Raw genomic sequence first — 24,926 nt, 5'->3', positions numbered from 1 at the left:
ATATTTGAATTATCACCAGCATCCTACACCTGCAAGACACGTTCCACAAGACCAGCTTGGCACAAGGTTAACGTACACATTATATATTATTTGTATGTTTGTACAACATTGACGGAATTCATCGCGGTTTATTACATTTGGAGGTCTTTGATATGGCAGCTTCCGTAGTGTCCCCTGTCACTCATAAGCGCTTTAATTGCTATTTAAACATCAGAAATCCAATAAACGTAGACTTACTACCATAGAATAAAAAAGTACTACCATAGTATTGTAAACAAAAATCTTTTCTTGACATAAAGTTTAGTCCGATCAGAAGTCAGAACGCGTTTGAAATGTTAAATTTCGGAACTGTATCGAAACGACATTGAAACTGCGATATTATAGTAGTTTAGCAGAATCGATATACATACTCCTATCTCCAAGCCCATTCAAGTAGAGAATCCTCGAAAACATCTAAACTATTCTAAACAAATTCCTTTGCATTCACACTTTTTACTTTGCCAGGTACACATTTTTTTTCCTTTAAAAAGTAACAGGTACATATTACAGACTTACCTTGATGCCGAGGAAAACGCTTTAAAACAATTCAATGCAACAACACACAACGAATAAATTGTGGAATTACAAAACGAATGCATTATTATCAATGAAAAGGTTTTCGTAATGACGAGGTCTCGCGGAGAGAGGGAGCTTATCTTGCAAATGTCAATAACACGAGCCGACGAATTATTCATAAAGGTTCGAAATTCGAATAATTTATATTATACCCTCCATAAAAATATCTCAGTGAAGAATCCGTGATCATTTCTCATAGATCTCTTTACAGCACTTTCGTTTAACATTGGTAGAATATTACTTGAATAAGTTGAGTCACTTAATTATAAGGATTTTGGGTGAAAACCCAAACAAAGATCCTACTAGATATTATTAGGGTTCTGTACCTACCCAAAGGGTAAAAGCGACCCTATTACTGAGACTTCGATGTCTGCCCGTCTGTCTGTCTCCAGGCTGTATCTCAAGAACCGCTATAGCTAGACTTCTGACATTTTTACAGATTCTGTATACTGTTGCCGCTAGAACAACAAATACTAAAAACAATGAAATCCGTAATGGCAACAGGTAGGCACTTGAAATATACACAAAATCTTTAGTTATATTCGTACTTTAATATTAAATAATAAAATTGTAATAAAATGAATTCATGCATTTCAATGCAGCATAGATTCTTGTTTGATTTATTCTCTAAAAATGTGTCAAACCAGAGAAACTGACTGAATCGAACAATAAGTTGCACTGTGTTGCATTAAAATATTAGAATCAGGATACATGTCCACATTTTAAAAAGTATTTAATTTATGCTAAACAACAGCTACACGCATGTATGTACGTATACAGTGCAGCTGCGATACTTGGGGGGTCGTAACTCGTAACATTGACGAAACCTTGGGGGGTATACTTCGTAACCGAAGAAAAGACATTACTTCGAGTATCAGATGGCGAGCGGCGACCTTGTTCATTCATCATCGTCAAGCTACAGGCTGTGTTTGTCACCTTGGTCTTGGCATTGATGAATCTTTTTCAAGGTCGACTGCAATTTTTATGTCTCCGATGCAGACTGCTGTTTCCGCAAGTTTGCCAGAATTGGCATTGATTTAATTGAATGTTACAGTCAATCTGAGGTTGTAATTTATTAATAAACCTAATCCATAACATTTTTAGCTTTCTTTAGAGACGTTTAAAAGAAAGATAAATTTACCGTACATACGAATATTTTAAAATAATATTATCTTTTTCTACCCCCAGAAATATTGAAACATCTGTGAGAACTCGTAAACAATCGACTTAAATATTCATAAAAACAACACACATACATTAAAATATTAAAATTACAAAACGTATGGAAAAATAATTTTAAGATGGGCATAATATCACGACTTCAAAATACCTCAAGTTAGCCAGCAGGGTGTGTCCACAGAGTCCATTGTGATTCGCCACTTGTATATAAATCCTTATATTGGTGTCACAAGGGAAACGTGAAAACGATCGAACAACGAGTACGACACGAGCACGACACATGCACGACGCGGACGCGCGATATAAACTGGGCCGGCGATCTATTGTGGCGGTGCGCGTGCGTTCCGATACACTTCCCCCACACGACTCGATCTCCGTTAGTTAGAATTTGTCCGATAACGCACCGTTTCCCCGCACGATAGTGCACCCGACGCGTCAAATAATATGCCGACAAATTTAAGTTTGCATCGCGTCAGTGTGATGTAATCGACATGAGGTGCAAACTTATCGACTAACGGCCGTTCCCAATATTTGATCTATCTCTGGTTTTGCCCTACTAGAGATAGGAATAGCTCAGATTAGACATTAGAGACATATATTTTGTCAATTGTGAGCTATTCCTATCTAGAGATATCTAGAGATAGGAATAGCTCACAATTGACAAAATATATGTCTCTAATGTCTAATCTGAGCTATTCCTATCTCTAGTAGGGCAAAACCAGAGATAGATCAAATATTGGGAACGGCCGTTATAATAATAAACCTTCAATGTGGTCTACATTGAAGGTACATCCAAACGTTTTGACTGAATTAGAAATATTTCTGAGATTGTTTTTTTTCTGTAAGTATCTGTATAATAATTATTTCTCATCTGTGTTTCTATCAAGAATTTTAGTACAACAAACATACATAGACATATTGCGATAATGATTAATGCAGCCCATCTCAAATAATTTTAAGTTTCAAATAGTTTCAATAAACATACTAAATCATATGGCGTGGGGTCAACAACTTTCGCAATTCGTCTACGTTGGCGAGCTTTTTATTAATAACAAGTAACAACAAACAACACAATTTTAATAATATATTTTGTTAGTCTCACTAAAACTCAAGAACGACTGAGCTGATTTTGATAATTTTTGACTTGAAATATTTGTGGAAGTCCCGGAAAGGTACGGTACAAAATTTTTGAAAGTTCACGGTCATCTAGTTATAAATAAATACTAGAATGATTCCTTCAGAAGAGTAGACAAGGTGACATTGACAAAGGAATCTGTAACAATTGTATCACTCGAATCTGCCAGTGTTTCTATTCTTTTGTATGTATCCTATTGCATGATATTATCATCATACTGAAGCTGAACCTACATCTATACTAATATTATAAAGAGGTAAACTTTGTTTGTTTGTTTAATTGTAATGAATAGGCTCAAAAACTACTAGACCGATTTTAAAAATTCTTTCACCATTCGAAAGCTACATTATTTACGAGTAACATAGGCCACTTTTTAACCGTAAGATATTTCAGTTTTTCGGAAACAACCAGAAAATTTACTTATTTTGCGTACGCTGCCTAAACTATAAAAGATAGAACTATATAATGTTCTAAGTAAATGTACATCTTATAAATATCTACAAAAATGTCCGCGACACACTATACCTATCTATGTCAAGTGAGGCACAACAACCATTTTCTTATTTAAAGACTGTTGAGTGAGTTTCATTTCATGGACATGGCAAAGACACGTTACCTACTGAAAACGTTAAATACTGTGTAACAGCTATTTGTTGCAAAACTTTGGCTAATCCGGCTCGTAAAAAATGATAAAATGTCAGACAGCAAAGATGGTAGGACCGGCTTAGTCATCAATGGGACCAAAACAAAACTACTTTTGATTAAATCCCCGTATAACAAGCATTCCCATGATACCGCAAATCTAATATTTCATAATCATGACTGCCTACACTCAACTAGTACAGTGTGTAAATGTCCCCCTATTGATACAGTACAAGAACAAACATATCTTGGTCTAGTAATAGATACAAGGTTTAACTGGAACCAACAAATTGATCGTGTTTGCAATAAACTCCGGCAATTTCTCGCAAACTTAACAATTCTCAAAAATAAAATCCCTTTTAAAATTAAGAGAATGCTTTATTTTGCATTGGCTGACTCGTATATTCAATATGGTCTCACCAGCTACGGGCGGACATATAAGACTTACTTAGATAATATTTACAAATTACAATTAAAAATTTTAAAAACTATTGTCCCGTCTAGTATCAAGCAACAGTTTAGTAATAACGAATACAAACTGTTTAATTACTGTCAAATAATCCCAGTATACCATCAAGTGCAATATTTGCTTCTTAAAGACAATTTCTTTTATGAATCCCTAAAAATAAAAATAGATCACCCCGTACACACCCGAGCTATTTCCCAGAATCGGTTGTTTACGATAGGTGCGAATAATGTCTACGGCAAGCGAACCACGCAGTACCTAGTGCCTCGACTTATCAATGACTTACCTCCTGCGCTGCGAGATTCTTTAAAACCAAACAATATTAAGGTTCAATTAAGAAAGCACTTTAGCAATATACAAATTAATAATAATAATATAATATCTTAGCTCCTGCAGTACTTAAACTAGATAATTAATTTTAAATTGTATTTATACTATGTTAAGGAACTAGTACAAGCTACATTAATTAGTAATTGCCAATTTCTTATTACTTGCTTGTAATTGCTCGTTATATTACATTACCTTTTAATTGTTAACTATTATCTAAATTATAAATAATATGGTGCTAACTTGTAATATCGTCTTAATAAACCTTCGTGGTTTCTCGATGATATATTATATGTTTTGTAATATGTATTGTTTTAAATGGTAAATAAAAAAAAAAAAAAAAAAAAAAAACTAAATGTCGAGATATTTTATATAGGTAATTTTTTTGTCTCATAGTTCTGACTAGTAGTAGTGCCTATTATTATTATTTTTTTAATTAACTTTTTTACACATTTTTATACAATTTAATGCTTGACGTGCTATGGTGAAATAAATTATTTTTAATGTAAGTATCTAACTGTAAATCCGTCTATTTAGCAGTTTATATTTGGACCAGTCTAGTAATAGAAACTGGCATTGAATGTTTCAACATCTAGGTGTACTTAGCACGTGAAAGTTAAAATGTATTTTTAAAAGATAAAATCAAGATATTATACGAATAAAAAAAGTATGGCAAGGACTTGAACCCTCAAGAGGACATCTGTTAGCTCTGTCTGAACTTAAACTTCAAGGGGCAGACATTTACACAATGTTTTGTCTTTGTAGGATAGGCTGTAAAAAAATTGCCTGAAATAAACAACAAGGACAAAAAATGTATACATATTTTTTGCCCAAATTTAGTAACACTTTTTTTATTTTGAACAGCAAATCTAGATGACGCCTACCACCGGTTTAGGAACTAGCCCGGTGATAAGAACCGACGTAAGAAACTAACCTGGAACCATATTTTCCAAAGATATAACAAATTCTGATGTAAATAAAGAATAAGGTGCTAACCACCTTTTTATAAGCACTTCCACCAATCCTGTCAGATTGATGCCGATATGACTGTATTTTTCCAAGCATCAAGTAATGTGTGCCAACTGCCAGCATTATCAGAGCGAGTGGTACCGTTACCTTGCACTTTTCCGATGCACTAGCAGCCAGCTCCGTTATACACCGAGCGGCAGTAAGACAGGTGACACATTTGTACACGCGTTCGATCTGTCGAGTAGCCATACATGATTCTGCTATACCAAACTACTTATGCCATGATCACACCTACCGAGTGTGGTGAGACAGTGATTTTGAACAATTTGATCGGCAGAGAGCATACTGTCTCGCTACTTTTCTCGGTAGTTGTAAGAAGGCGTTGTGTGTCTGATCTGATACAATTTGTTTTCTTGCGCAGTTCCATTTGCTTGCAGGAGACAACAGAACCCTTTTTCACCAAATCTAGATAGCTAGATAACTCCTATGTAAGTCTTATTTTAATGTAGGTATGGCACCTATTACTATTCGTGAAATCGTGACCCACCCAAAAATCTAATCCCCTTCCCAAATTTTTAGGCTGCGACCGCCTGTCTGATTCCATATTCACCCAAAAATGAGATGACATATATCTATAGCACAAACATAGTTAGGGTTGCCATGTCACCGTCAGCCATGCCAGCAAGACAGACAGGTTAAGCCAAGATCTACAGCGGTAGGTACCAGGCGCGGTCCGAGGGGGGGGGGGGGGCACAGAGGACATGACCCCCCCCCCCAAATCTAAGGTCAAATTGAAAAATATCAAAATCTTGCCAAATAATAAAAGAAAATTTCTAGCTATTCCCTAACCACCACTGCGTCCGACCTTAGACAGCTGTCAACACAGAACCGTCCGAGGGTGCAGATAAAAAAAATATATTAGTGTAGTGACTAGTGAGTGACCCCCCCAAAATTTCAGACTGCGACCGCGCCTGGTAGGTACTCAACGTATTTGGAATGTAAAGATCTTAAATAAAACAAAGAACACGTACGTAATGATACTGCGGTTTTGTCGTAACTAGGGTTGCCATCCGTCCGGGTTTCCCCGGATTTGTCCTACTTTGAAGGGCGTCCGGGGTGGGTCCGGTCGGTTTTTTGAAAAGTGTCCGGGTGAAATCGAAACACTTTTGATGAGAGAAATGTAACTGTTAAGTCATGCAGCAACAAACGAAAGATAAAGACTCGCTAAGCATACACACGGTTTCTTGCACGGACTTGAGTTAGTCAGATTTTTACAAATTCTTGTTGGAAAAGCAAAAATTGGCAAGACGTTATCGTAAATACTGTTTAAGAGGTGTCCGGGGAAATAACCACATTTCGGCCAAATATCCGGGAATTTTGTCGTGCCTGACCGGCGAAGGGAATTTGTGTGATGGCAACCCTAGTCGTAACGCCTGGCAACCTAAAACATAGCCATGACTCTTGCGTCAAGCCAATCTGACAATAGACATAAGGCAGTACGGTGCATGCCAACCCTATTGCAACTTTCACATAATACAATCGTTTCGCAGAATCCATTCTCGATTGTCACGGCCTGACCAGCCAGAAATGTATTTTCTATTCCTTACTGACAGGATCAATTAAATTATATCAAGCCTTTGCCTCAACATTCACAGTTGCACCCAAGCATTTTTAAGATAACTTGCAGTATGGTATGCACTATGCAGATATTACTTTACAACGTAAGTCCTGACTTAATATTATTGTATCTATGCTATCGTATAGTATGTGCTTAAATAAGTGAAACCACGCATGATGCGCCCATGCGTGGTTTGGGGGAATGAGGGTTGTATGACAGAATTATTTTTGGATACTAGGGTTAGGGACAGTGGTACTGTTTCGATGGGATCCAGACTCTGCTAACAATTTGTATACGTGGGAGAGCCATGCTTCGGCACGAATGGGCTGGCTCGACCGGAGAAATACCACGTTCTCATAGAAAACCGGCGTGAAACAGCGCTTGCGCTGTGTTTCGCCGAGTGAGTGAGTTTACCGGAGGCCTAATTCCCTAACCTCCTCTATTTCCCTATTCCTTCTTAATAGGCCGGCAACGCACCTGCAGCTCTTCTGATGCTGCGAGTGTCCATGGGCGACGGAAGTTGCTTTCTATCAGGTGACCCGTTTGCTCGTTTGCCCCCTTATTTCATAAAAAAAATAATTAAAAAAAAAAACCCACTCAGTCTTCAAGTCTGTAGACAACATTATAATATTATGAGTATTAAATAAGTTACACATATTTTGCTGACGTCTATAACTCTCCTTACATATTTTTTATACAAACAAGAATTTATATGAACATTTATAAAGCTAGAAGTTGGGGCAACCTATTTATGCGAAATAGTCGTAATTATCATTACGGAACCTTGACCGAGTCGCTATTTAAATCAGTGGAGCTTTGAAGGTGACAAAATGTTGTTTTTTTCCAGTAATCCTTGTGTGGAGTTTTCTTAATGCGTAGCGTGTTTCGCTTATCCGACTGCACGTGACAAAGAATAGTTATGTTTTTAGGTTTCAAAAAAGTCCCAGAAATGACAAGCGAGGGAACGAGGGACTGTGTAATAAAGTTACGTTTATGTCAGAACACTAATAAAGTTTAGGGTTATTATGACGTCATATTAAAGAGTACTTACTACATACTGATAATAGTAGATAGAAGTTAGAACATTATGGTCTCTACAGTTCTACACATGACACTCACTCGTCATAGTTACTTTATGAAGATATTCAGAGATATTACCTGGAACAAACAGTATTACAATATTAGAAAACTACTTATACGACGACAACTTTTGACAATATAAAAAATTACTGATAGCAACAAACATTCAAAACGAGAAATGTTGTTTAACAATACAATTTTAAAATCCAATCAGTCACTAATAGACCACATGGCGGCGACAATCATTGAATACAAATTAAACATTTTAAAACCCCGCGACTACATCCCTAACGCAAACCACAATTTAAATAGGTATGTACAGTAGACCAGCCATACCCAAAGTATACTCCGCTGAGCCGTCAAATCTTTTCGAAAAATCTTAGCACCTCCGCGAGATTACTAGAAATAAAGTTCCGATTAAGTTTTTTATGCATTCGATTACGCTTCAAAAATAATTTTCTTTTTACAATGAATGGACGTAATATTTTCTTTATTTGGGGTTGCGTCATTTTTTTTGTTTGAACACAGAACACCCATATCTGGCAAACGCACACATAAGCTAGATTTGATATAACTTGAAGCAGCAAATCAAGGCAGTATAACACCTCTGGCGCGTAAAACTTGTGCATGTATTGAATTTTTTATTTATTTAAAGTACACAGCAAAGTTAAAAAGCAAATCTACTGCGTTAAATACGCATATTTTGTCCCAAATGCAATGGTGTAAGTAAAAAACGCCCCACTGTAAATGAATCGCTCGCACCGATATCGCTCGCAGCGGGAGGTCAGAGCAGACACGCGAGTCGCACACGTGTGTACCGCGCGTAATAATACTAGATTATCATCATCATCGTCGTCGTCGTCAACATTATCATCACCTTCATCATCATCATCGTCAACATTATTATCACATTCATCATCATCGTCGTCAACATTATCATCATCTCCATCATCAGCATAATCATCATCGTCGTCATCACTATATTCACTTTAAAAAAATACAAGTATGTCATGTCTTTTATAAATTATACAAGAAAAAGATAGATATAATGTTACATAGAGATTAGAGACATTAAAATTTAATGATTACATCATGATTAAACTTCAATTTAATGAAGAGTTTGACAGATCATGTACAGGCTTGTCAAAATCTTCATTTTACAGTTAAGTCTCTGAGTGCGGCAGTAAAAGTATAATTTAATAGAACATAATATTAAAAAGAATAAAATCGCAATATAATTTTCAGCAAGCGGGTACCTATATCATTAAAATGTACATAATGATGATTTACTAGAGTAATACAGTCGCGTATGAATTATGAATACAACATAAATAAGTGCGCGAAGCTTTAAGGTAGAGCTTTTCTTTTTATTTCATTTTATAGCATTTTCATTGTTTTAATGATGACAAGGTCCAAAGATTGGCAGATTTTTTAAATAAAATAAAGATATAATAACGGTAAAAAATAAGCACTTGTAACATTTCAGCTTTAGGCTCTATATAACTTATGTACATATTTTTTTTGTTATGCACCATCGACGTTGGATAGGAGAGTAAAATTTTTACACTGGTAAACCGATTTCTATGATATTTCATATGGAGATACTTAGGCCGGTATAAATAGTCAGTACTCAAGGCTGTCAAAATTTGGGCCGCGATAAATCGATCTAGCTAGGAATCATTTTTAGAAAATTTCAATTTATTCGTGTTTTATCGAATACCGAGCAAAGCTCGGTCAACTAGCTAGTGTATTAAAATTTTAAACAATAATTTAAAAACGCACACAAGCATTTAACAACAATTTGTAAAACAACAACACAATGGTTTATCACAATTCAAAAGAATGAGTGAATGTAAAATATGTACCAATCCATTCGAATAAGTATGAAAATGTCTTTGTATAGTTACACGTGTTTATATCTAGTAATACACTATACAGGGTGTAACAAAACTAAGTGATAACTTTTGTGTGGGGAACCTTGTGACGCTGAGGCGCTTACAAAAGTGAAAAAAAAAAAGGTTTTGTAAGGTGAACTCTCTACAAGGAACACACGTACACGCCCTAAAGTATTATCACTTAGTTTGGTTACACCCTGTGTATATCTAGGTATGTTTCTAGTGACAACCTTCAGGTGTTACAGGTTTTCCTTAGCACCTTGAAATCGAGAACTCTGACTGACGCACTCATTTCATGTTTTTTTACTTAACTTTAATGAAGATTATTACATAAAGCTATAATACATTTTCTGACAAACTGTTCATTAAATCAAGTTTAGTAAATATCGATAAAATAAGTGCGGTCGTTGGAATTTGTTATTGAGAGTTTGTGCTTCCATTCGTTCTTATTTTATCTCGCATCTTCCATTAGATTGATCCCTATGGGCTATGGCAGTTTCCATAAAGATCTTGACAGAGGTAAAATAACTCTGATTAGGAATAAGTTAATACCGGATTTAGACTATCGTACAGAATAGGGGATTTATATAATATAACATATTTTACAATATTAGTACTTCGATCACAGTTTCCAGGAAATGCTATCGTATTCTATAGTTGTCGCGATCACCGGTGCTCTTATGGGGCTTGAAGAATTATCTAATTTCCTGATAAGGCTATCCACCAATTAACTTGACAGATCAAGTATGGATAATCTGTCAAAAAAGTTGTGAATAGCCTATTAGGCACTTTATCAGAAAGTGGTGAAGCAGGCCTTTAGTATAGTATCGACTTATTGATTGACGGTATCAGAAAATATTATATTCAATAAAAAGTTACAGCTTCTAGCTCTTAAATTATAAAAAGTATCGCTAGAGTTAAGTAACTTTTAAATTAATTCAAAACTTAGTTGTTTACGGAGCAAAAAATAAGAAACTTTAGCAGACTGTTGACTTAAATCCTCGCCAACTTTGAAGGGTAAAAACCTTGCTATTTTGACTTGATCGAAACCAAAACTAGTTACCAAAATCGAAAGGAGGAAAGAACTGCTGACATTCAATACACGATTTTAATGAATTTAAATTTTAAATATATTCTTTACTCTAGCTACACCACACACACGTCACACAATCAGCTGGTCGGTCACAGAATAGGGCCCCGATTGTGCTATTTTAATACGACATTAGTATAGCTTTTGTCTAGCCCGGAGAGTCATTCAGAAACAGTCTAAAAATGCGCCAAGTGCGACCGTTATAGAGAAAATATTGGCCAAATGTTGTGTTTTTGTATTGTATTAAGCCCCCCTTAAAATTTTATTTTATATATCAAAAGTATCATAATATGTCCTTTCCCGGATCTCAAAGTACTAATGTCATACCAAATTTCAGCAAAATCGGTTCAGCGGTTTGGAAGTGAACAGGTAACTGACAGACACACTTTCACACTTTAATATAAAAGTATGGATTAGCAAGGTGGTTAATGTACAGCACCCCCATTCCACCTGTCAGATTGACCAATATGACTATTTTTTCTAAGCATCTAGTAATTTATCTGAGTACAAATATTTGTACGCTCATTAACATCGGAATCATCTTCGTCCGAGTGAACTTGACCACGAAGGTTGTTGTCGTGGGTTGCGAAAACGGTGACGCGTTAATTGCATCACAGCGATTATATTGAATCAACATGATCCGCATAAGGAGGTCAAGTTCGGTATCAATGGGCGATATTACCTGCCGCTAACATGGGTGCAAGCCAGTGGTACTCAACCTTTTTTCCATACGGGCCACAAACACGTTTTGGCCTTGGTGTCGCGGGCCGCAACCAAAATTTTTAGGGTTAAAAAAATTACGTTATTTAAAATTAGGCATTTAAAAGTGGAAAAATTTTCACGATTTTCGCGACGACTTTATTTTGCCAGTGGGCGTGAATTTCGGAATGGTTTAACCATCACGCGGGCCGCCGGTAAAGTCCCGGCGGGCTGCAGGTTTAGTACAGCTGGAATAAAAACTTTCAATACCCGATGACTATACAGAGTTAGCTCACCTACTCATATTAACAGTAAACGCTTAAGAGGAGGCATTAAAAACCTCTTAAAACAATATTAAAACTTAGTGGTATGGCTAAAATATTAACACTGGATAGTGCATAACAATAAAATACTAAAAGCTAACTTAGGCACTAACGGGATTGCAAAATCCAGCAATTAGCACACCCAAGTTGCAAATATACAATCTAGCAAATATGTCACAGACCTTGATAAATACAGTAGGAGTTCGACACAAGGTGAACTGTGCGCGAAACTTAACGTATTCGCACAGCTCAGCGACCAGATTCTGCTACCGCCTACCTTAATCCAACATTTAGGGCCCTTCTACACGACGTTTTTTACACTCGTTTGCATCGTTACAAATGCTAGTTGAACGCTCAGCAAACGGAAGGAAGCCGACACGTTTTAAAAAGGTGATGAAAATGGTATTTATGTTTTAAAAAAATGGGAATAAAGTTTTATTTATTTATTTAAAACCCGCAGAAGATTGATGCATTCGGCATCAGAAACGCGCATCGTCAGCGCGCAAAAAATACGTCGTGTGGAAAGGCCTTACAGCTTCTCAGATCAGATCCTATTTAGAATCAAAATAAAATTCTCATACACGTCAAGACTTTTGGAGCTTTGACCAATTAAAATATATTATGTTTTCGACATTTGACGCTGATTTTAAATTCCATGAGGATACCATTTTGTAGCTTTAAGGGCTCCCACACATAACTGCGAATTCGCATCGCATCGCAAATATCTGCGACAAAACTCATAATATTATTAAAATTGACATTAGGATGCGAATTCGCAGTTATGAGTGAGAGCCCTAATATCTGCATCGAAACTTAATTAAAGCTTTTGCAATAAATAGCAGAATCGGGGTACAGGTTTATCTTTGAGGTAAAAAGATAAAGCCAACAGCTTGTTTATCTTCGGGTGGAAAAAGATAAAAAGCGAGAATGCAATCTATTTTGACGCGTTGTTAGGGAACAAAGGCAGACGTCAGCGCGGAGGTTCAGAGTTGTTTTTTGTTGGCGAAGAGGATATTACGTTCGGGGACACTATACGTGGAAATATAACGGAGCGGTTCATTTGGAGTCTTTCACGTGCAGGCCAGAGCCGACCGCGACGGCCGCCATCGCTAAAACATGTATTTATGCTAATAAAGATGAGAAAGATTTGATTGCTTATGCTTTGCGCCGTTTGCGCTAGTAAAATCGCAAGCATTATAAACTACCGCGTGCTATTTAGCGTTTCTGCTATTTTAATCTAGCTTAATTACCTATACAGTTTCGATCCTGTCGTTTCCTATCAAAAAGTATTCTCTTAGACGTGAAACTGAATACACTAAGTTCTGGTGTTTTGACCAATCAAAACGCGACCACAGTAAGTTTGAGACAGACATTACAGACTGAATTGAGACAGACAATATAAAAAAACTAATTAAAGCAAGATTATTGTTGCACCATAAAAAAATAATTATGTAACGAAGTCAGAGCAGAAATTCGGGGTAATAGTATACGCCAAGCCTTTAATCGCCACACAAAACTTTATTGGTTTTGATCGGCTCACAACACGGCCATTGTCATCACATCAATTAACTACAGCGAAACGGACCGTTTATCTCTTAACCGCTATGTCCCATTTCGGAGGCTACTGCGAAAATTTTCGGACCATATTTTACGGTAGCCATTTTAATGACATTGAGTTCAATGAAAGAGGCCGGTCGCTCGATTATTCCAGCTTTTTCGGACAGCCCTCGTGGAAAATACTAAACTGATGCTGTTATTTTAATGATATTAACACAGCTTCGAGCAAGTTTTCATTCAGTCTCGGTTTAGTAACGTCAAGCCTTCTTCTTTTCTAAAAATAACTCCTTACTAAATTGCCAATGTCAAGAGCGTGACAAACCAATCTAGAACGCGTCCATTTGGAAACGATTGGAAGAAAACTCAAAAAACCATTTTGTTTTACGTTAGCTTGACATAAATTGGCATAATGTTATGTCGGACTAGATTTTTAATTAAAATAATAAAGTTTATTCATAATAAGTCAAAACACAATACACAACTGGGAAAATTAAAGCAATGACAATAATTAAGTCGTTTGTTTCAATATCACATAATAATAATTAATAACTTTAATTGTTCTCTGACTGAATCAAGATTATTATCTTACAATTACCATTCAAGAATCAATGTACTGACGTCAAATTTATTGCAACATTGGGAATGTAATCTTTTACATGGGGAAATGCTTTCCGCGTCCCCGATTGGATACATCAGCCGGGGTATGTGGAACTTTACAGGCGTGGAGTCTACCCACGGAGCTCATTCGAAGAGGAGCTGGCCTAAACAACTATGCACTGTGTTTTTCAACTAGATCCTGACGTCATCATTGTGGGCGGGGCTTAAGTCAGTACATTTTCAGCGTTTGTCAGGTGCACACGTAACGAGACTCCCAATAAATTGGTGTTTTCTACGTTTTTAACAACGAAAGGATGAAGTATTGTGTTTTACAATGTCAAAGTTACTCAGACAGACATTCTGATAATATAAATAACATCACATTGCATCTGTAAATAATTTTAAATGTAATTTAAATATAAAAGTTCTAGAACATTTCAGATTTCAGCGTTAATTATACTACTTGACACTAGATGGCCAAAACTTTGAAAGATCCCTTCCCTATCCTCCCCTTTACCCTTCCCTTCCCATCCCTATCCTCCCTTATTATCTTATTCCCTCTTAAAAGGCCGGCAACGCAGCTGCAGCTCTTCTGATGCTGCGAGTGTCCATGGGCGACGGAAGTTGCTTTCCATCAGGTGACCCGTTTGCTCGTTTGCCCCCTTATTTCATAAAAAAATAAAAACAACCCACCGCAACTGGGAATGTAACCTATAAAGAGCCTGATTACACGTACCGAGTACCTACTGGCGAGACAGTGTCTTCCCGAGCACATCCATACTAAACATGCCGAGTGTCTCGCTGAGAGCAATGTCTATTACTCGATAGGTGTAATGAGGCCGTGAAACTCGATATTTGCTTGAGTTGTTCGAGTAATCTCCACTCAAGAAAACGAACACGAGTTTGATTATTAACACGGGGAATTAAGAGTCGATGACACTCGGTGTCCCCAAGTGTTCACTTAAGTTCTTGTGGCTCGCCGGCGAAACGCTCGAGCGATCATCTGTACACACTCGGCCGCTGCCTGCGCGCGCACTGCGATCAATACCCGCGGCTGCGTTCGCCACGTCCTCCTCGAAATAATTTGTAAGCCAATTTAATAGCACTACATGTTTTTAAAGTCCCAACGGTCGGCACGGACGCAAGACAGATGCACCCATGATAAAGTCTAGATAACTACAAAGTGCAATGCAATGAAGTAATAGCTGTAGCGGCATGTTGGACGCAAGACGGGCAGATAGACCCGAGATAAACTATCGATAACTGCAACACGAATGAAGTCGTCGAATAATATGATAGTAAAACTGATGATCTCGTATTTAAATGCGATTATAAAATCGATAGTATTAGATAGCACGATGCACTTAATTCCTTAAATTAGTGTTGCATGTTGGAAACTAGCAACTGTTTATGTTTAAACATGAATTACACCGTCAAACTTCTCGATAACTTTAGTGGGAATATTATAATGTTGTTCTTGAACTGAAATGAAGACGTGAGTGGATAAAGTGGGTAACTAACAACTTGAAAATGTCCGTTTTTTGCCTTCAAATGGAGGATGTGGGACCAGAAAAATGATTCGAAAAAAAAAATGGATTTTAAGGCGAGCACTTACCTCAATTCCAAAACGATAACCTTGCACACAACCGAATTCGTATACGCATGCAATAAGATTAATTTTAGCTTAGCATAAAATTGTAGTTTCAAGGGGCGGATCTTCTCTATGTTATTTTTCATGTTTTTTAAATATCTTTGGAAATAAATATTAGGTAAGGAACAAAATTGTTCGGTTCAGACCCCTTTTATATAGATTAACTAACAATTTATTCAAATAAAATGTGCGTTTTCCTTGTTAATACTTTATTTCGATGATAAAGATTTTTGTCGGAGGTGAGTTTGTAAATTAATTACAGCCAAAGTATTACGTTTTATGAAAATGTTTATGATTAAACCCTTTTAAATATTGTGCTTTATATCTCATATTTTTAACATTTCGTTATTATATTGGAACTAGATAAACCGTTAGTCAATAAATAACAAAATGGGGTTTCTCCTCGCCTTAAGTATAGTCACTTAGCCAGATGATGCCCTTGTGTCATAAAATGTTAGTTATCCACTTCAACCACTCAAGTCTTCAGATTCGAAATGCTCCAAACGGTAATGAAACGATTTATTTTTCATTGAAACTGAATGCGATGCAAATGAAAAAAAATATGCCTTACAGTTGCAGCGGATATTACTACACATTTGAAAGTTAAAATGTATCAATTGCACTCGCCAAAATAACTCTGTTTCCTTTGCAAACAGACAGATTTTTACGAAGGCGAAACGAACGAATAATACACAAATAAAACCTACTTTCTGTTTGCCGAAAAAGGTAGTTTGTTAAATAATTATTTGCTGAACCCTGCCTTCGTTTTGACAAAGGAAAAGGTAGGGTTATTTATACTTCAACGAGTAAAATCGTGTACGATTTGGTCTTTCGAGCGATCCATGCATTAGAGCAGTAATTCCATAGTGGTCCAGGTGGACCCCCAGCCCAGGGCTCGACGCGAGACTCGACAGGGGTCTAGGTCTGCGTTGGGCCTGAAATGGGAGTCCACCATTGAGTTATAAGTACTACGTACGTACGTAGTATTTCCTGGATGGATCTCAATGGAGTCCACAATCGTAAGAAATAAATGTTCATGAAAATTTATTTTGCAACTTTGCAGTGAAGATCTAAAATGTTGGCTTGATTTCTCTTATCAGAAAGCATAGGCAGATAATTTGTTTAGAAGCAATGCGGCTGCTACTTAAAATAATAGCAGCTTTCATAGATTAGTTTTAAAGGAAGGTTGCTCCACAGGGGGTCCGCTGTATTCACCAATTTTTTTTCGTAGACCACGAAACAGAGAAGTTTGGAAACCTCTGCATTAAAGTTAGCGTCGTTAGTCGGCAACAATATCTTATCAAAAGTCTTTAACGTCGTTTAGGTATGTCGAGCGGTTCTGAATCTGTTCGTGACATGTAAGCGAATTGCCGGCTCACGTAGTATTATCAAACTTCGATTTCACATTAGCATTAAAGTTGTAATCCAATTTATAACAAGCCTATCTATCTATGTGAGTAAACTTCATTGTAAATAGACTGTAGAGAACAGAATATTAGTACTTAGAGAGTATTATCAGAGTAAACAGAACTAACGAGTAGGTACATGGGCGTACCGAGGGGGGGGGGCAAGGGGGGCAGCTCCCCCCCCTGGATCATGTTGACGTTCCTACTAAGTATATTATCTAGTACTTTTATCTATAAAAATTAAAAATTAAGAACGAATTTTTGCCATTTGTTTGCAATACAATATTTTTACAACTAAAAATTATAAATTTTTTATTCTTTATAAACACATAGCTTATGAAAAATCTGATTTGCCCCCCCCTGGCCCAGAACCTGGGTACGCCCATGAGTAGGTATTTATATGTTTGACGTAATATGTGATATCGGCCGGCGCGCGCAGTAGTACTGCGTTTACTGAGCATTGTGGAACATGTTGAAAGACACTTGCGCCCAACTCGGGTATATTCGCCCGTTTGTTTGAAGTCGAGGTACCTACTCCTTAGTTCTGTCTAGTCAGCGGGGCTAAAATGGTCGCTTTGGAGAATCATATTAGGAATGTTATTATGATAAATTTTTTAAAAATCACAAAATGGCCACTCTGCTTGCAATTCATGTCTAGTAATCTTATATCTTTAAACGCGCAATTCTTGTATATATTATATATATTTATAATTGGAATCTCGGAATCGGCTCCAACGATTTTTATGAAATTTAGTATATAGGGGCTTTCGGGGGCGATAAATCGATCTAGCTAGGAATAATTTTTAGAAAATGTCATTTTATTTGTGTTTTATCGGATACCGAGCAAAGCTCGGTCAAATAGCTAGTTCGTACTAATTTGACATTCGTCAGTTTGACTGTTTTGACGATTCAGTTTATGAATTGATTTTAGAGGAATTGCAAAATGCGACCATTTTCATCTGTACTCATTGTACTATTTTAATAAAAAAATTACGAAGCTTCGTTGCACTCGCTCTAAAAATAAAATTAATGATATTCTTATGAAACCAATGTCAAACAACATTTATTTTCATTTAATGAAACTGCCGAAGCACATAATATACTTATTATTCTTCTTATGTATAAATCATTATACAGTGTGTAACAAAAATAAGTGATAATACTTTAGGCCTTAGGGTGTATACGTGTTCCTTGTAGAGAGTTCACTGTGAAAGTAGCAGCACTGAAAGACGATTTTTTTTTACTTTTGTATGGACAAGAACCCGAGCGTCACGAGTTTCCCCATACAAAAGTGAAAAAAAAAAATTTTGGTCTTTCAGCGCTGCTACTTTCTTAGTTTTGTTAGACCCTGTATACAAAAAAGCGTGAGGTACTTGGATCTTTATCTCTATTCCTACGGGCTTAGCACAGATATATTTTAGGAGCAAAAGGAAAAATTGATGTTAACCTGTCTCCATACCTTAGCATATCCCTCAGAAAGCAAAACACATCAACCACATACAGTGGTAGTTGGTACGATCTTGTGAATATTGTTACGAATCGACATACAGTGAAAGTGCTTAGTGTTTTGGACCTAGTGCTTTGTTTTAGACCTAGTGCATAAAGTGAATAAAGTCTTCAAGAGTCAGCACGTCTTTCTCTCCAAATCCTTCGAACCTTCGCACGTAACAATATGAAATAGGTAACCACGGATATCGGTTTGGCTGCTGATCTGATTTACATGCTGTCCGCAATCCGTACTCGTCGGCTTGCGAATTGCAATTATACTTCTCACAAAAAGATTATTTGCTGCGGTGCCCGAGTACCGTTGGTCATCCGAATATCCGAATGAACAAAGCAAAATGTTAACATCTTAATATCCACAGTAGACTTAGGGTTAGTTCACATTGCAATGCGATTGTAAAATAAGCCATTAAAATGTTTAATAATGTGTTAATTTATTAAAACATACTCCCTGTACATAACCCGTCCTCATAATGATATGAATTATGATAATCCTTTACCTGCAACAATAAAACAACTTATTACTACATATTCACTTAGAATTTAGATAAAAATCTTGTTATGATTTAAGTATCTAAATAAGCAATTTTCTGAATATATATATTTTCTTTTTCATAACTTTAAAATGCCTGCAGTTTCTGAAACCACCGCTAAAACAAAAATTGCTCGTATTATTTTTTATCGGTATTGCCTAATGTAAAAAAGCGGCCAAGTTGGACTCGCCCATGAAGGGTTCCGCAGCAGTAATAAGATTTATTTTAATGAAATTAAAAGGTTATTGATTTATTTTTATATTTCAGTTGATTTAATGAAAATTAATTTAAGGTTTACCATTTATGACGTATAAAAAAAACTACTCGTTCAAACCAATTTTCGTTGGTAGTTTTTATAGTAATGTACATCATATATTATTTTTAGACTTATGCCCCTACTTTAGAAGTTAGAGGGGGGGCGACACAAATTTTTCCACTTTGGAAGAGTCTCTCTCGCAAACTATTCAGGTTACAAAAACATTATAGAAAAAATTTCAATATGATTTTTAAGGACCTATCCATAGATACCCCACACGCATAGGTTAGATGAAAAAAATTTTTTTTATTGGTTTAAGATTTACCATTTATGACGTGTAAAAAAAAACTAATTGCTAGATATCGTTCAAACCAATTTTCGTTGGTAGTTTTTATAGTCATGTACATCATATATTATTTTTAGACTTATCGTGCCCCTACTTTAGAAGTTAGGGGGGGGGGGGGGGGCACATTTTACCACTTTGGAAGAATCTCTCTCGCAAACTATTCAAGTTAGAAAAAAATGACATGAGAAACCTCAATATGATTTTTGAAGACATATCCATAGATACCCCACACGTATAGGTTAGATATTTTTTGTTTCAGTTGTACCTATGAGGACCCCTAAAATTTTTAATAATTTTTCCATTTTTGTATCAAAATCTTAATGCGGTTTACAGACTACATCTACTTACCAATTTTCAATAGTATAGCTCTTATAGTTTCGGAGGAAAGTGGCTGTGACATACGGACGGACAGACAGACAGACAGACAGACATGACGAATCTATAAGGGTTCCGTTTTTTGCCATTTAGCTACGGAACCCTAAAAACCTACTACTAGGTCTCCATGACGCTCGTGTGACTACACGATGAGCACCCTTATAAGGTAGACTTATTAATTCATTATTAATGCCAATACATATTTCAATCTGAACCAAAGTTTTCGTGATTTTAAGCAGAAACGACCAACGGTCCACTTTTTGTATAGACTATTGAAATTAACCAAGTTTTACTATATTTTTGTGCCTAAAGTGTTCATAATAATTGAAACAGACGAGAGAGTTTATAAGAAAAGACTCAAAATTAAATTACGGACGATACTTTCTTAAAACAAAAGCAATAAAATGATCGTAAAAATAAACGTTTATTGTAGCGAAAACAGGGATCCTTCTGTTATAATTTTCAATTGAGGCTATATCATAACAGTTAAGCTATACTGTGTCTGTATTGTGTGTTGTTTTTAATTATTATTATGTTTGTTCCGAGTTGGCTACCGTCCAGACATTTTGAAGAAATATTGCGATACACAGTACACTATATAATACACAATACGTTAAGGTTGGTACTACTAATATATATTCTGTGGTTAAGGTGGCTTTCCGATATTTGCCGCAAGCGATCGCGACCGACAAAATTTCAAATAAAAATACTATATAAATAATATATCCACAGCCGAACATATTATAACCTCCTCGTTTTTTGGAAGTCGGTTAAAAATGCGACTTTATAATTTACACTATAGGTTTCATATTGATCTACGCCACTACAAAACTGGGGCGGCATGGGTCGCTATTTGCTAATCGAATGTCGGTAGAAAATGAAAACTATAGCCTAGGCCAGGGTCGGCAAGTAATTTTTGCTTCGGATACTGTGGGAAAATTTTAACGAGGTCCAGAAAAAACACACTTATTATAAAATATTATTTTAATTAATACCTTTACCTTATCTATGTATTAATTGATACTAGGTATAAAATACATTAAGTAGTACAATATTTCGCGGTCCGCAAACGGACCATGATCCGCCTGTTGTCTACCGCTGGCCTAGGCCCTAGCCCCTAGGTCATATATTGGCATTTTATTTTAATTTTTGTCGGTCGCGGCCGCTTGCGGCTAAGATCGGAAAGCCACCTTTACACCCGAATTTATTGACCCGAAAAACATCGGATGCTTTGCAAATTCTGATCATAGTTGACAAACTTCGGTCTCCAATCGGGAAAGTCGACAAACAGTACCTACTGTGCCAGAGTCTCCTATTTAAGTCAAACATTAAGCCCGGCCGCGGCCGCACATTATCCAAAATTTCCGATCAGAAAAATTCGGACGTCCGCCGGAACGCACTCTGTTCATACATTTTGTTGTGGACCCCGCATACTATCAGAATTTTGACGTGTCAAAAATCAAAATGTATGAGCGGGGCAGGGCGTCCGAATTTTTCTGATCAGTAATTCAGATAATGTGCGGCCGGGCTTATACTGCTTTGATATGGTTGCAATGCAGTTTCGGTATAATACAACTGCAAATGCTACGTGAACTAAGTCCCGATTGGTCAAAACTCCAAAAAATCAGTCGCTTGATGTCTGTTTGAAGTATCAAGTATGTGTATGATGACTAAATCCTATTTGGCTATTCGCTAGGATTTGGATTGATTCAAACTCGATATTTTAACGTAGAATTAAAATAACATAATCGAGGTACTAGACGCCAAATAATCTTTACAGCGATGCAGCGCACGTAAATGTAACATTGGACTAGTTAAACTAAGTAGACCCTTTCAACTCCTCCATTAAATTAAACGCAATTAACAGAGTTAAAATGTTTGTAGGACGAATGCGAACACTCAAAAGAGATTATAAAATTTTTTACTTGTAACTTGAAATGAAAATCTGAAATGGCAGCGATGATTTCGCTTAAAAATATCGGTGCCTCCGAGCTTAACGAATTTGCAATTATGAATTTTTGTCTTCGGACTCGCAGGTTGGATGATAAATGTTTTATTTGGGTCGAAAAACATACGAAAAACATGTTATAAAATATTTTTAAACATTGAGGATATTATAGTAACTTCTAATGCAACAAAACTAAGTGACAATACTTTAGGATGTGTTTGAAAGAATACATTTTTTTTTACTTTTGCCCATACAAATCACAAAAAATGCTCATTCAGCGCTGCTACTTTCACAGCGAACTCTATGTAGAGAGAGAACCATACACACCCTTACCTAATATGTATGTATTCTGTGCCCTTACGTATTATCAATTAGCTTTGTTACACTCTGTAGAAAAAATGAAACACCCTAAGACAATAGTATAGTTAGGAATACTCAAGTTTAAGCGAACATAATAAGTATAACCTATTTTCGATTATCCGCCAATATCTAGACACCAGACTCATTATGAAGATCAATAGATAAGGAAAGATAGGAAAAAAACTGATATCGACAATAATAATGGCCGAACAAAACAAAACTTTTACTATTCTGTGCTAAAATAAATTCGTGTAGATTTAATACCATCGGAAATTATAACAGTGTATCAAGTTGTTCATTTGCTTTGTGCGTGAATTCATTAAAATTCTAATAGCAACTCGGTAAATATTCAGACATCATTTAAAAAACGATACATATTATTCGCGCTTGCTATTGTATATACTGAATATACAATAGCAAGCGCGAATAATATGTATTCACACATTTTTCTAACGGCTAAAGACTAAGATGTAATTAGCCCGCTTAAACCTTTTGGTTATCACACTATATCAGGGACAATAGGATATAATATTATTGATATACTGCAATGTTTTTACGCCAGAAGCAGCACCAGCATAAACAGTAAACATTAAATTAAGAAATTTAAAAAAACCCCCGCCAAACAACTTTAAAATATATTTTACTGACTTTAAGTTTAAATAATTCCTAAGTGTAAAGTGATATTTTAGTCCATAATTGTTGTCACGGTGTGTCGGGAGACCGCCAACAGTGTCTTTTGCATTTTGTATCGCCATATCACTGATTATGTCTCGATTTGGTTCGCTGAAAACTGACCCTTAAACTTTATCCCGAATCCCGCTTTGTGTGTTCCCTTGTGTGTCACACTGTGTTGTGTGTGTTGTGTGCACAAGTCACACACATTCGATAATCGCATTTAAAGTTCCTTAAATCGTGAGATATTCTCTACTGTATGTTCCTTATATCCGAAACTTTACTTTCTGCAAACCCGTCTTGAAAAAGTAACATGTATAACATAACATACATATAATAATGTATACAGAGGTAAGGTATACCTTCGGAGGTAGTGGCGTATTCGCGACACAATGACACGGGTGGGCGACGCGGGTTCAACGAACCGGGATCCTCAGAATACCTCGGGGATCCTCTAATCATTGCTCTTTAAAATTCCTTTGTCCGTATGCAAAGAAGGATTTAAAAAGGCGAGGCACTGCTTTTCGGGTATACTCGCGTTTGAGTATGACGACAGTTCGCAATTTGAAAACATCAAGGAATTAACTCCGGTTTTTCTTAGTTTTTCGGAGTTTATCTATTCCTAAATCGATGGGCTTAAAATTAGGTGCGGTCGAAACGTAAACTATCAATAATGTGGAAATGGTGAACTCTAGTCAAAAAGCCTAGCAGCAACCGGGCATTATTCGTGTTCATATTTTATTGAACTCTTAATATATTCTTTTTGTGCTCTTTATAGTTTTAGCTGACTCAAGACTGCTTCCGGCCGTTCCCAATATTTGATCTATCTCTGGTTTTGCCCCACTAGAGATAGGAATAGCTCACAATTGACATAAAATATATGTCTCTAATGTCTAATGTGAGCTATTCATATCTCTAGTAGGCAAAACCAGAGATAAATCAAATATTGGGAACGGCCGTAAGTATTTTCATTTACAGACATAGAAATTAGACATATAGAAACTACATCAAACTGTCAACTACGACCGCCCCTTTTATTCCCAATTTTAAAACCATTGGAAACATACATCTTAGAATACGCGTCCCGAACGTACCAACTTATGCATATAACCTAGTTTAAAGAAAAATATACGGGCGGGCACGACATATGTCGGGTCGCACACGTGTGGCAGTTAAATATAACCGATGGTTCAACGCACGACGCGACGTAACTTTAACCTACAACTATTCTCGGTCGGTTATCGGGAATTTCGTATATTCTAGTAGTTTCCTCCTGTGGCTTTTAGTTCAAGATGTTGTATCTCTGTTGAATTTTTGTTCTTGATTCACATTCCGAGTCCGATTTGAAAAAAGAAGTTGACATTTTTTGCAGCGCCATTCCGTAAACCTAATTAAAATGTTATGTAACAATATTTTATTTATATTTCGCTTTTGCCTCCTGTCTGCCGTTAGTGTGTTTAGTTCTTTGTATGGGGCAAGTCTTGATACTTAATTTTCTTAGTATTTTCTCTAAGATTAAAAATCTCAATAAAATACAATAATCGGCTTAATCTTTGCTTGCCTTCTTTACCTGCTCATTGCATATTGTATCATCGGTATAAAATAGATTTTTAAATAACTACTTTACAATTTCGGTTTTGGGCGATTTTATAACGGAACAAATGATATCATCATGAATGGTGAT

The 24,926-nt window shown here is 36.3% G+C and overlaps 1 protein-coding gene across 2 annotated transcripts in view; it reads right to left on the bottom strand.

Annotated features, from left to right (window-relative positions):
* LOC121735643 (protein gustavus) overlaps positions 1 to 24,926 on the bottom strand; it is a 107,245-nt gene that overhangs the window by 54,355 nt on the left and 27,964 nt on the right. The window contains exon 1 of one of the 2 annotated variants that reach the window (XM_042126538.1): positions 1,946 to 2,146. The exons of the other annotated variant lie outside the window; for it this stretch is intronic. Within the exon in view, the coding sequence (XP_041982472.1) occupies positions 1,946 to 2,076 (131 nt within the window). The 5' untranslated portion in view covers positions 2,077 to 2,146. Of the gene's footprint in view, positions 1 to 1,945; positions 2,147 to 24,926 lie in introns of those variants that run through there. 2 annotated transcript variants of the gene reach the window in all.

The sequence above is a fragment of the Aricia agestis genome, chromosome 17 (assembly GCF_905147365.1).
Source record: "Aricia agestis chromosome 17, ilAriAges1.1, whole genome shotgun sequence".
NCBI lineage: Eukaryota > Metazoa > Arthropoda > Insecta > Lepidoptera > Lycaenidae > Aricia > Aricia agestis.
The sequence above is the reverse complement of the archived record's forward strand: the minus strand, read 5'-3'. Positions and strand labels throughout refer to the sequence as shown.